Source organism: Drosophila tropicalis, unplaced genomic scaffold (genome assembly GCF_018151085.1).
Source record: "Drosophila tropicalis isolate 14030-0801.00 unplaced genomic scaffold, ASM1815108v1 contig_859, whole genome shotgun sequence".
In the NCBI taxonomy this organism is placed as follows: Eukaryota; Metazoa; Arthropoda; class Insecta; order Diptera; family Drosophilidae; genus Drosophila; species Drosophila tropicalis.
Window position 1 is genome coordinate 1,288,859 of NW_027173353.1, and position 12,758 is coordinate 1,301,616.

The 12,758-nt window shown below is 34.8% G+C and overlaps 5 protein-coding genes across 5 annotated transcripts; 2 read left to right on the forward strand and 3 right to left on the reverse strand.

Moving 5' to 3' along the window:
• On the reverse strand, window positions 1-2,397 carry LOC137582020 (protein new-glue 3-like). The gene is made up of 2 exons (XM_068296451.1): window positions 2,239-2,397; window positions 1-257 (listed from the first exon to the last, which is right to left on the reverse strand). Exons 1-2 carry the CDS (start codon window positions 2,318-2,320, stop codon window positions 1-3), a joined length of 339 nt encoding a protein of 112 aa, XP_068152552.1. The 5' UTR covers window positions 2,321-2,397.
• LOC137581965 (protein new-glue 1-like) lies at window positions 808-1,134 on the forward strand. Its single transcript, XM_068296381.1, has one exon. It carries the CDS (start codon window positions 808-810, stop codon window positions 1,132-1,134), a length of 327 nt encoding a protein of 108 aa, XP_068152482.1.
• Window positions 2,398-5,997: 3,600 nt separating the features above from the next.
• LOC137582021 (protein new-glue 1-like) lies at window positions 5,998-8,922 on the reverse strand. Its single transcript, XM_068296452.1, has 3 exons — window positions 8,664-8,922; window positions 6,084-6,143; window positions 5,998-6,023 (listed from the first exon to the last, which is right to left on the reverse strand). The coding sequence occupies exons 1-3, from the start codon at window positions 8,920-8,922 to the stop codon at window positions 5,998-6,000; spliced, it is 345 nt and encodes a 114-aa protein (XP_068152553.1).
• Window positions 8,923-9,794: 872 nt separating this feature from the next.
• Window positions 9,795-10,594, forward strand: LOC137582995 (uncharacterized). The gene is made up of 2 exons (XM_068297835.1): window positions 9,795-10,414; window positions 10,479-10,594. Exons 1-2 carry the CDS (start codon window positions 9,800-9,802, stop codon window positions 10,554-10,556), a joined length of 693 nt encoding a protein of 230 aa, XP_068153936.1. The 5' UTR covers window positions 9,795-9,799; the 3' UTR covers window positions 10,557-10,594.
• A 1,793-nt stretch (window positions 10,595-12,387) lies between these two features.
• On the reverse strand, window positions 12,388-12,714 carry LOC137582023 (protein new-glue 1-like). The gene has a single exon (XM_068296453.1). The coding sequence runs from the start codon at window positions 12,712-12,714 to the stop codon at window positions 12,388-12,390; it is 327 nt and encodes a 108-aa protein (XP_068152554.1).
• Between the last annotated feature and the right edge of the window lie 44 nt (window positions 12,715-12,758).

Below are 12,758 nucleotides of genomic sequence, written 5' to 3' on the forward strand. Positions count from 1 at the left end.
TTAGCCCCGCTTGTGGTGTCTGACAATCTTCCTGTGTTTCTTATCCTTCTTGTTCTTCTTAGGATGTTTACGGTGACGCTTGAAGTGAATTACGTGCTTTTTCTTGCCAGATGAGGAGCCAGAGGACGATGTGCTTGAACTGGCCTCAGTTGTGGTTGTTGTATCCGATGAGTCTGTTGTTGTTGTTGTAGTTGTTGCCGAACTAGACGTTGTGGTGGTAGTAGTTGTGGTTGAGGATGTCGAACTTGAGCTTGTTGCTCCTGTCGATTCCCTAACCAGAACACAACCAATTATGGCCAGAAGGAGAAAAACGCAAGTGTATCGCATGTTGATGGATCAGTAGATCAGTTTGTGATGTCTTACCAAAGTTTTTATCTGCCTATTTATAGTTCTTAGGCCTAAGTTGCGCACATGTTTGCTCTAAATCTAAACAATGGTAGGCCAACATTGCCTAATTCTAAGTCTTGTTTAAATAATTCTAAGAAAGAGTAAAAGATTAATGTATTTTTGAAAAGAAAAGTTAATACACATAAACTTGATTTGTTAGAAGCATTTAAAGAAATAACTGGGGAAATCCGGGAATTTCAGTTTAACAATGAAAATGGGAGCAGGCCTACGAATAGTTTACTTTGCGTTGTGTGATCATTCTTTGACGTTATTTTACTCGAAACCTACTAAATAAATAGGCACTGTGTTACCATTGTTTAAATTTAGATCAAGTTGGTGAGGAAGTAAGGCCTAAGAACTATAAATAGGCGCATAATACTTTCGACAAGACATCACCAAGCGATCTACTAAGTTATCAACATGCGATACACTTGCGTTCTTCTCCTTCTGGCCATAATTGGTTGTGTCCTGGTTAGGGAATCGACAGGAGCAACAAGCTCAAGTTCGACATCCTCAACAACTACTACTACCACCACAACGTCTAGTTCGGCAACAACTACAACAACAACAACAGACTCATCGGACACAACAACCACAACTGAGGCCAGTTCAAGCACATCGTCCTCTGGCTCCTCATCTGGCAAGAAAAAGCACGTAATTCACTTCAAGCGTCACCGTAAACATCCTAAGAAGAACAAGAAGGATAAGAAACGCAGGAAGATTGTCAGACACCACAAGCGGGGCTAAGTGATCCACATGATGAAATACTTAAACTGATAATTTCTGCGACTTCTCGAATACCCGACACTAACACTTAATTATAAATTTTGTTGATTTTTCATAGATTTAAGGCAAATATAAAGCAATTTTTTAAAGCAAAACAAAAGAAAATACCTGAAATTGGCAGATTTCAAGAGTTTCCAAAGATATTAGTTGAAGTTTTGCAGCTTTAAGCTAATTGGTAATTAGTAATGGATGTTGGGTTAAAATAGCTCAATTTGAATTTATGTCCGGGTAACATCGTAACATCGTTGTTCTCTTACCTGTTTTTTTTGTTCAGTTCGAATTGACCTGGCTCAAAGTTTACGACGGGAAAGACGAAAGCTTTTGCAAAGTTAACAAGTTTAACAAATTCTTATCACGTTACGATGAAAATAGATTTGAAAGCGTGATGAGTTTTTATAGGTCTGGTTTAACTTAGCAATTGTTAATAATTTACCAACATTTCTAATTCCACACACAATTTTATTAATACAGTGAACTAACTGTAAAGAAAAGTAATGGACAAATTATCGGCATTTGAGTATACTTAAAACTTAAATAAAGACCGAAATAATAAAGAATAGTTGACATTCTCGATAATAATTGAAATGGATGGTTGAAAAATTGTGGTAAATTCATTTTTGGAAATTTGCTTTATATTTGTCTTATGTCTAATTAAATAAGAACAGTTAAAACACTTAAAATAAAGATATAATGTTTGGGTTTCGTTTATCCAGGGCTTAGTCGATTTCAGCTATTACTTTCACTTTTCCTCGGTTTACCACTTTTTGCTTTTGCATGAGGAGCTCTTGTTCTTTTTGTACTTCTTACGTGTGATCTTTTTGTTGGGACGATCAACGGTCGCATTGAATTTCAATCTTTTGACTGTAGGTGATTTGCAACAACAACAAGTGCTATTAGAGCTTGCACTAGAAGATGTGGGCGATGAGCTTGTGGGACTTGAAGTCGTAGTGGTGGTCGTGGTGCTACTTGAGCCCGAGCTGGCGGCGGTTGAGGAGGTCGATGTAGATGATGTTGTGGTTGTCGTTGTTGTTCCGGACGTGGTTGTAGTTGTCGTTGCTGAACCACTTGTCCCTGTGGCTGCATTCGATTCCTTGACCAGGACACAGGCAACAACTGCCAGGAGTAGGAGAACGCAAGAATATCTCATGTTGATGGTTTGATTGCTTGATTGCTGATAATAATTCACAATTCTTGTTTCACTATTTATAGTACTGATCTATCCTAAGAAATTACCGCAAGAAACACTTTGCTCTAAATTTGCACAACGCTCGACAAACATTGCCAAAATGTTCCATTGTTTTCTGATGTCTGCACAATATTGTGGAATTACGTTTGCGAATTTGTGGCTTATTCTTTGAATTTGTTTTTGCTGACCTACATAAATGAAGTTCAAGTAGTTATTATTTAGGAGATGAAGGAAGAAAGAGATGGAAATGTAGAGAGAGTGAGAGCCAGAGAGAGAGAAAGTGTAAGTAAAATATTGTTTATAGGTTTCGTGATAGAGTCTTTAATATAAAAATTTTCCAAACTTTAACTATAATTTAATTAGTTCTATAAACTTCAATAAACAGTAAGTATATTTGTTTAGCAAAATCGACAAAACATTCCGTATTGAAATAACAATTCCATCGCAATATTTGTTTTCCAATTTATTTCTTTCATTGTCGTTGATTACGTTACGTTATTTGTGCTGAAGTCATCCAAAAAGTATGCTATAAATTTGCAATTATGGCAGCGTCATAATCTCTTAATCGATTTTTATATTGTTTCGTTTGTTGTTAGTCAAACATTAAAACCAACTGAACAAGGTAAAAAAAAACACAATAAAATGAAAATTAATAGGTTTATATTTTGTTAGCATTAAAGTCTATATTTTGTTTGCTTTGGCATACTACACATTGTAGATTTGAATTAATTCTCTTTTACAATTAAATAATAAATAGTAATAACTGTTTTTATAATTTACATATCATTTATTTGTTAAATTTTTGGAATGGTTAAGATAAGTACAATATAGGTTCTCCATGTCTAACAGAGCGACTTGACTGAAGTCTCTCGTTTCTCTGGCCTTTAGAAATATCCTTTAAGAAATGATAAAATGATAATATTTGAATTTTACTGTAAACAATTGATTAAATTTATTCATACTATTATTTTGTACTTTTTCTTGATTTTGGCGACCTTTAAATGGTTAGAAAAATTGCTTGCGGGCTCGAGGACATTTCTATGAACAATAAGTGTAAAAAACGGCTTGTTTTATATAATTTTCTATATGGATATATTACGGCTAGTCGACGTGGAGCTTCACACTGTTAATTCTCAAAGAAATTGACCTCCAGCCGGCAAGCATTTTTACTATTTTGAGTTTTTCTATTTATTTGCCTTAATATTATAACAAAACATTTTAAATACTAATTTAAGAAATATAATCGTAAGTAGTTGTAGCGATGTTGAGGGTGGATCATTAAGAGTTTGACACTGTCATCGTTTTCGAGTTTTGTTCTCTGTTCACCATTTCTTAGACTTTGTCGACTTTGACTTATGTGACTTCTTGGTTGTTTTGGTATCTGATTTATCGATGGCCGCTTGTCCTATTATTTTGATAAGATCGGATTTTTTAATCCCGGAGCCACCTTTGCCTCCACATCCGCAACCGGAACTCGAACCCGAACTGGAACCGCATGAGCAACTCGAATCGCATGTGCAACTCGGATCACATGAGCATGAGCTGCCTGACCCGGTTGATGGAGCCGCTGTTGTCGTTGCAGAGGATGAGCAACCGCAACCACAGCTTGCCTCCCTGACCAGGACACAGCCAATGATTGCCACGAGTAGAAGAACGCAAGTGTATTTCATGTTGATGCTTCAATTGATAGACTGCTTATGCCACTTCACAAAGCTCAAGTCGTATTTATATTACGGGCTATCTTTCGCAAACAGATGGTTATTCCACATTTCCATTTAGTTTGACAAACATTGCCAAAAACTCTATTGTTTTATTTATTTGTAATTTTTTTTGTGCAAATTGTGTTGGCAAAATTTCCACTTTTTGTGTACTACTTTATGTATGTAGTTTGGGCATCGTTCTTTTTATTTAGGTGACCCTGTTTAGTTTGATACACGTTTCTTAAAGCATTTTTTAAGATTCTAAATTAATAACTTAATAATACAAATTTTTTTGAAAATGTCTTTTAAATTATTGGATATTTTTAAAGTTAAACTTATCATACCTCAATCAAGTGAAAATCAATAAAAGAAAGCTTTTTCTTCATTTGATTTTGGTTGGAAAATGTTCCCTAGCAGTTGAGTCTTTAAGTTGTAACTTTTAATTTTAGAAACTATACACTTGAGTGTCTTAAACAATCAATTGATAAATTTAATAGTGGCTAATGAATAATTTCACATTTAAGAGAATCAGTCTGATCGGATCACTTTATAGATGTGTAAGTAATTGTTAAAACAATATTTTAACAAGTAAAATCATTTTTGTTTCTTGATCTCTGCACAAAGCTCCAGCTGTTTTGCCTTATTCAGGTAATTGTCAGCCTCTGATATCATTTAGCTCTAGATCTGCATCTTTCTTGAGATAATTGATTGCCATTGCAGGGTTAAACTAGGATGTATCTATGTATGCCAGTTCCCTCTAATGGATCGGCTACTGAAGGAAGAGCAGACACCTCATGATGTCTTTATACTTTAATTTCCAATTAACTTTAACTTGAAGCATAATACACAAAACTTTTGTAATATCTTTCCACCTGTGAAGAATGTCTTAGGGAGAATTCTGTCTACCTTAAAAATAGGAAGATGCTTGTTGTTCACGCCACCGGGTGAACAGCAGTGAGCGGCGAAGAGCAGTGAGCGGTGAGGAGTGAGGAGGGTTTTTTGATCCTCGGCGTCTACGGTCACACCAGGAGGAGTGACTTGATTTTTTCCAATGGGCACCGCCATCACTAAGAATCGAGCCTTTCACCCGAACACCCGTTCTCTTGCATTTTTTTTACGATTTGTTAATCACTTTCAACCCGAACCATTTCCGTGTGTGCCGGTTTACCTGTGAATATTATATAAATAATAAAACCTACATTTAGTTAACCGAAGTTTCTCGTGCGTTTTAATTCACCACTCGCTCACCACAAACTGAAGAAATTGGCACCCGCCAACTCCTTGTATTTCATTTGGATCCTTCCGCCCCCCACGAACACTTGTAAAAATGGCATTATTTTGTAAAGGTCAATAGAAGATCGAAAATTTGGCTGGAAATCTACAAAAAACAAAATCTGAATACTATTTTTATGTGTGATACCATATAACGGTATATACCATATAACGGTAGTCGTATTTTAACTTTTAAGGTATTTATTAACAAAGAAACCACAAAAAGTAAAAATTAAGCAAGGAATAATATGCTCAGACAGATTAATCCCATTGGGGGTTAGCCTTTTTGAAATCCAAGTCAGAGATCCATAGATAGAATGAGATTCCAGCATACATTTAGATAAAAACATTCTACAAATTATTGTATGTTGCTCTATAAATGTGTATGTTTCATATGACAATATTTATGTATACGCTTTTTTCTCAGCAAAAAACATAAACAAAAATTAAGAAATAATTTAAAAAAAATATTAAAGGAGGATGTTTGACTTTATTAATATCTGCAAAATTTGAAGAACAAATGATTTGACAAGTCTGTAATTCCTTTGCCAATCGTCATTTCCGAATTTCAACTCAGAAAAAGTTCACTCATTCACACACTAAATTTTATAACACATTGTTGCTCACTTTTTAAATAGTTTAGTTTTAAATTCACATTCACTTTTTTTAGGCCTTTATTATCCAATAGAATTCTGCAATAAAAGAAGTTATTATAGTGAAAAAAAGTTTTACTAGTAAAATTTTGACCTTACCTGGTGAATGACTCAGCGAAGACTGCAGCCGATCGTTGCAGATGACCTCTCTTTTATAGGCTGGTGATAACAGAATGTTAACTTGACATTTCCTAACAGAATGTTAAGCTAACAGAATGTTAAATTAACATTTCCTAACAGAACGTTAAACTAACAGAATGTTAAATTAACATTTTATAACTAATGTCTAACTAACAGAATGTTAAATTAACATTTCCTAACAGAATGTTAAATTAACATTTCCTAACAGAATGTTAAGCTAACAGAATGTTAAATTAACATTTCCTAACAGAACGTTAAACTAACAGTATGTTAAATTAACATTTTATAACTAATGTCTAACTAACAGAATGTTAAATTAACATTTCCTAACAGAATGTTAAATTAACATTTCATAACAGAATGTCAAACTAACAGAATTTTAACTTAACCTTTCTTAACTAATGGTTAACTAACAGAATGTTTCAATAACATTTCATATCGAAATTTAATTTAACATGAAATGTTATTTTAACATTATGTTGGGAAATGGTAAATAAACATTCTGTTAGTTTGACATTAGTTATGAAAAGTTAATTTAACATTCTGTTATGAAATGTTAATTAAACATTATGTTAGTTTGACATTCTGTAAGGATTGTAAATTAAACATTCTGTTAGTTAGACATTCTATTATGAAATGTTAGTTTAACATCATGTTAGGAAATGTTAAAAAAACATTCTTTTAGTTTAACATTCTGTAAGGAAATGTTAATTTAACATTCTGTTAGTTTAACGTTCTGTTAGGAAATGTTAATTTAACATTCTGTTAGGAAATGTTAATTTAACATTCTGTTAGTTAGACATTAGTTATAAAATGTTAATTTAACATTCTGTTAGTTTAACGTTCTGTTAGGAAATGTTAATTTAACATTCTGTTAGCTTAACATTCTGTTAGGAAATGTCAAGTTAACATTCTGTTATCACCAGCCTATAAAAGAGAGGTCATCTGCAACGATCGGCTGCAGTCTTCGCTGAGTCATTCACCAGGTAAGGTCAAAATTTTACTAGTAAAACTTTTTTTCACTATAATAACTTCTTTTATTGCAGAATTCTATTGGATAATAAAGGCCTAAAAAAGTGAATGTGAATTTAAAACTAAACTATTTAAACAGTGAGCAATAATATGTTATAAAATTAGTGTGTGAATGAGTGAACTTTTTCTGAGTTGAAATTTGGAAATGATTGACGATTGGCAAAGGAATTACAGACTTGTCAAATCATTTGTTCTTCAAATTTTGCAGATATTAATAAAGTCAAACATCCTCCTTTAATATTTTTTTTAAATTATTTCTTAATTTTTGTTTATGTTTTGAGAAAAAAGCGTATACATAAATATTGTCATATGAAACATACACATTTATAGAGCAACATACAATAATTTGTAGAATGTTTTTATCTAAATGTATGCTGGAATCTCATTCTATCTATGGATCTCTGACTTGGATTTCAAAAAGGCTAACCCCCAATGGGATTAATCTGTCTGAGCATATTATTCCTTGCTTAATTTTTACTTTTTTGTGGTTTCTTTGTTAATAAATACCTCAAAAGTTAAAAATACGACTACCGTTATATGGTATCACACATAAAAATAGTATTCAGTTTTTGTTTTTTGTAGATTTCCAGCCAAATTTTCGATCTTCTATTGACCTTTACAAAATAATGCCATTTTTACAAGCATCTTCCTATTTTTAAGGGAGACAGAATTCTCCCTAAGACATTCTTCACAGGTGGAAAGATATTACAAAAGTTTTGTGTATTATGCTTCAAGTTAAAGTTAATTGGAAATTAAAGTATAAAGACATCATGAGGTGTCTGCTCTTCCTTCAGTAGCCGATCCATTAGAGGGAACTGGCATAGATAGATACATCATAGTTTAGCCCTGCAATGGCATTCAGTTATCTCAAGACAGATGAGACTGAAAATTATCCGAATAAAGCAAAAGAGCTAAAACAGTTTAAGAAATAATAAAGGTTCCTGAAATAAAAATGTTTTAATAATTACATGATACTCAAACTGTCTGAGAAAAGGCTGTTCCGTCTTGGTAAGTAAGCTTTTTGTTTTCATTTTATCAGTTGTAATTTGAAGTCTTTTGTATATTGTATAAATGTTATTTCCTTTAGCAAGTTTTTATTTTCCGAATTGGTTCAAGAATCAAACATTAAGATTTACCTAACTTGCAATTAGTTCTTAGGCCTTGTCAGCATTAATGAATTAAATCGTTACTAAAGCTAAAAGACAGAACACATGCATTTTAGATTTTCTATTTATTTGCCTTAAAATTAAACAACACATTTTACATACTAAAATAAGAGACATAGTCGTAGGTAGAGAGTTGGAGTTCCTGTTGCGATTGGGTAAGCTTTAAGTTCCGTCTGAGTCCTCGATTACCACATTTTTTTGGATTTGCCCTTCTTGCCCTTCTTGCATTTCTTTCCTCTCTTTGACTTCCTCTTCCGTGTTGTGACTTTGTTTGGTTTTTGTTTCGTTACACTAAATTTCAGTTTATCCTTTTTATGTTTTTTGCAACCACGGCAGCAACACTTCTTGGATGGTGTTGATGAGGCTGTGGTCGTCTCTGAGGCAGAGGCGGTAGTGCTAGCCGCACTTGTTGAGGATGCAACAGTAGATGCAGCCGAAGCAGTTGTTGTTGCAGCAGCAGCAGTTGTTGTGGCCGCTGAAGCGGAAGTCGTGGTGGTGGTAGTTGTGGCCTCCGTAGCTGGTGTGGATTGGGCATTCGTGTGCCTGACCAGGACACAGCCAATGGCCGCCAGGAGTAGAAGAAAGCAAGTGTATTTCATATTGATGCTTCAATTGCTTGATTGCTGATGATACCTCTAACTAATTTACTCTCTATTTATATCGCTGACTAGACTAGACTATCTTCACTGCGATGTACGCAAATAGAAGGTTGCTCCATATATTCATAATCGTTTGACAAACATTGCCAAAATTTCAATTGTTTTAATTTGTTGTGCAAACTTTGCGAAATGTGTTTTGTATTCTTCGCAATTCTTTCTCTGTGACAATGCTGGATATGATGGGAGCTTCTATTATGTGTTTGAGTTGATCGAGCTAATTTAATAGTTGGTCACAACTTGCTATTGCTCCTAATTCGAATGATCCAATAAGTAGTTTGAATATTTGAAAGGTTTGACCTCAAAAGTGAATCGGTTATTGATGCAAGATTCAAGCAGGGCTATTGCTTTGTTCCTTCTTTTGTAAAAAGTTGTGGAGAAGTATTTGGGTCAAATCTAGTTTAAGCTCATTTCGTTTGACAGAGAAAATGCAATTGATTTACCAGAAATTTCTTTCTTTTTTTGAACCAGCATTAAATTTTGTTGATAACTCGAAAGGTTAAAAGCAGTTATTAGCCAGTCTCAATGCAAACTGGTTAATTATCTAGTTGTCGTTGTTCTCATTTTATGGCTTGTTAGTATGCAAAGAATTTCCATTTGGCGCTATTGACTTTGTAGGCTTGTAATTCTGATTCATCTGCCACTGAAATCGTCAGACCTGACTAAGAATCACAAACACCCCCCATATTTATATTAATTAAATGGTGCCATGTATCACATAAAGCCTGCAAATTATTATCTTGAGTGAATTGTGAAGAGAGAAATCAAAATGGTTGGCTAAACCTTATGTCAGAGATTCACAAGTAATTCGATAGTCAGCATGGATAGACGTATTTTCATTCTGGTTTCTGGATCTCTACTGGGTTTAATATGTGCCCAATCGCCGGATGCAACAGAGACGCCTTTGCCCAAGCCTGGACGATATGTTCCCTCGCTGTATGGTGCAAGTGGATTATACATGCCGGATAATAGTGGGAAATATCAGCACCAGCATCGACCCTATGACGGCGGCTATGGCGATCGGGGTCAACCCTATGCCAGTGACTTACGTGGCATTTTTAGACAAGCCGAGGATCAGCTGAGGGCGAGCCTTGATCAGGCTAACGAGGAATTCGCATTGGGACCAAGAGACCATTTGCGCTTTATGATTGACTTTAATTACAATGGAACTGGCTGGCAGATAATACAATTTGACTGGGTACGAGACGGAGATGGCGACGATCAAAAGAAATACAACTATGTCAATGAAAATAAATTATGGGAAACGGAGAGTCACACCCCCCTGAGTGAGCCCCCTAAGCAGGCCTACATCTATGAGAAGTCAGAATCCGAACCGGACCCTGGATCAGCAGAACGCATTTGCGATCCTGTTGAAATTCAGCAGGTGGAGGAAGTCGTAGAAGAACCCAGAGCCAATCTCAATTCTCAACAGGGTGTAAGTATGAGCCAAAATTAAATACAACCCCAAAGGATAACATTCCTTTCGCCTCTTCTTTCAGCCTCGTCAAATCCAAGAAACTATCAACGAGGTGTTGGAATATATACAACAACGAATCTTACCCACATTGAATCGATAATTAGAATCAACTTAAACAATTTTTTAAAAATAAAAAAAATTTAACAATTAAAAATTAATGGTAAATGAAAAAATTGCAGAGGATTAACTTATGCCGGATTCTGATTTGTTATTTAATTTTAAATTCCCATATTTGCTTAGGTAGGGTACTCAAAAAATAAGCGTATCAAATTTAACAGGGCCATCTGAATAATTCAATTCTCATTCAAACATCAAAAAAAAAGTTAAATTCGCAAAAACATTTCCCAAAGTTTGCACAAAAAATTAAAACAATTGAATTTTTGGCAATGTTTGTCAAACGATTATGAAAATATGGAGCAACCTTCTATTTGCGTACATCGCAGTGAAGATAGTCTAGTCTAGTCAGCGATATAAATAGAGAGTAAATTAGTTAGAGGTATCATCAGCAATCAAGCAATTGAAGCATCAATATGAAATACACTTGCTTTCTTCTATTCCTGGCGGCCATTGGCTGTGTCCTGGTCAGGCACACGAATGCCCAATCCACACCAGCTACGGAGGCCACAACTACCACCACCACGACTTCCGCTTCTGCGGCCACAACAACAACTGCTGCTGCTGCAACAACAACTGCTTCGGCTGCAACTACTGTTGCATCCTCAACAAGTGCGGCTAGCACTACCGCCTCTGGCACAGAGACAACCACAGCCTCATCAGTAACTCCATGCTGTTGCTGTTCCAAGAAAGGTACGACTAAGGCCAAGTTCCATTTGACTGTAGACAAACCAAAGGTAGAAACTACGAGACGTAAGAAGGTTTATCGTAAGGGTAAGAAAGGCTGCAGCAAGAAATGGTAAATTCAAGCTGACCAATTCAGGATCGTGAGAAACTCTAATGGAACGGAGCAGGTTATGGACTCTTCGACTGTATCACAAAATTTCTTATAAGTATTTTATCTGTTTTGTTAATTTTTTATAGAACTAAGAAGCAAATATATGGCATAATTGAGCCAGCTTTTCAAATGCAAATAATGGAATTAATGTATAATAATTTTGGTCAGAAGTGTGCAACGTATTGAAGAAAGCATCTTTGACCATATAAAGTAAATACATTCTTGATCTTGGTCTGTCTGTCTGCATATGAGCTCAGATTTCTCTATAACTTCTTTATTTTCTAAGGAAGTGTTATGAAACTTTTGAATTAATTGTGCCAAACTTAATCAAAATCGGGTGTCTATATCATATAGATCCCATTGGAACGATCGGTCGGAATGAATCAACTCTAAAAATTTTCAATACCACAATCGAAATTGAGATGAATAATTTTCATTATAATTGTTTTCGGATGGATTAACTAATAAGATTCAATCAAACATTATTGACCGATATATCAAGAAAATAATCAAAACAAGTAAAATCCAAAATAATACCTAAAATTGTGCTTATTTTCTTGGCTCAGATTAAAACTAAATCTATGTAGCTTAACTAAGAGTAAGTTAAGTTAGCTTGACTTAGAGTAAGTTAAGGATTTAAAGGAATTTTTAAAGAAACTATCCAAGTTTAATTTTTAATTTTCACGTTTTGGAATTCATTAGATGTTACCCAAACATAATTCTTTGGTCAATTATATTTTGAAATATGAAGAGTTTTGTTTATCATACGCACTGTGCAACATTGATTCTATGCCCACATTTGGCCTCATTTTCTAAAATTCATTGAAATTGTTATTGCAAGTTTAATTCTATTAAAAGAGTTTAACAAAATTATGCTTAGATACTAATTAAATAATCATTTATTACATTCTTGGTGGATAGTCGGAAAGTCGTCCCAATAATCACGTTTTTTTAAAGGTCCTGCCATAAGTTTGGGTACTTAGCTCCGCTTGTGGTGTCTGACAATCTTCCTGCGTTTCTTATCCTTCTTGTTCTTCTTAGGATGTTTACGGTGACGCTTGAAGTGAATTACGTGCTTTTTCTTGCCAGATGAGGAGCCAGATGAGGATGTGCTTGAACTGGCCTCAGTTGTGGTTGTTGTATCCGATGAGTCTGTTGTTGTTGTTGTAGTTGTTGCCGAACTAGACGTTGTGGTGGTAGTAGTTGTTGTTGAGGATGTCGAACTTGAGCTTGTTGCTCCTGCCGATTCCCTAACCAGGACACAACCAATTACGGCCAGGAGGAGAAGAAGGCAAGTGTATCTCATGTTGATGACTTAGTAGATCAGTTTGTGATGTCTTACCAAAGTTT

What these genes read in the sequence shown, in the direction of transcription:
- LOC137582995 (XM_068297835.1), top strand. Translation starts at nt 9,800, where the DNA reads ATGGATAGACGTATTTTCATTCTGGTTTCTGGATCTCTACTGGGTTTA. An exon ending in ATCTCAATTCTCAACAGGGT is followed by an intron (nt 10,415 to 10,478) that starts GTAAGTATGAGC and finishes CTCTTCTTTCAG; the next exon opens with CCTCGTCAAATCCAAGAAAC.
- LOC137582021 (XM_068296452.1), bottom strand. Translation starts at nt 8,922, where the DNA reads ATGAAATACACTTGCTTTCTTCTACTCCTGGCGGCCATTGGCTGTGTC. An exon ending in ATCAACACCATCCAAGAAGT is followed by an intron (nt 6,144 to 8,663) that starts GTTGCTGCCGTG and finishes TGTTATCACCAG; the next exon opens with CCTATAAAAGAGAGGTCATC. An exon ending in TTCGCTGAGTCATTCACCAG is followed by an intron (nt 6,024 to 6,083) that starts GTAAGGTCAAAA and finishes CTTTTATTGCAG; the next exon opens with AATTCTATTGGATAATAAAG.
- LOC137582023 (XM_068296453.1), bottom strand. Translation starts at nt 12,714, where the DNA reads ATGAGATACACTTGCCTTCTTCTCCTCCTGGCCGTAATTGGTTGTGTC.
- LOC137581965 (XM_068296381.1), top strand. Translation starts at nt 808, where the DNA reads ATGCGATACACTTGCGTTCTTCTCCTTCTGGCCATAATTGGTTGTGTC.
- LOC137582020 (XM_068296451.1), bottom strand. Translation starts at nt 2,320, where the DNA reads ATGAGATATTCTTGCGTTCTCCTACTCCTGGCAGTTGTTGCCTGTGTC. An exon ending in GAATGCAGCCACAGGGACAA is followed by an intron (nt 258 to 2,238) that starts GTGGTTCAGCAA and finishes AATCGACAGGAG; the next exon opens with CAACAAGCTCAAGTTCGACA.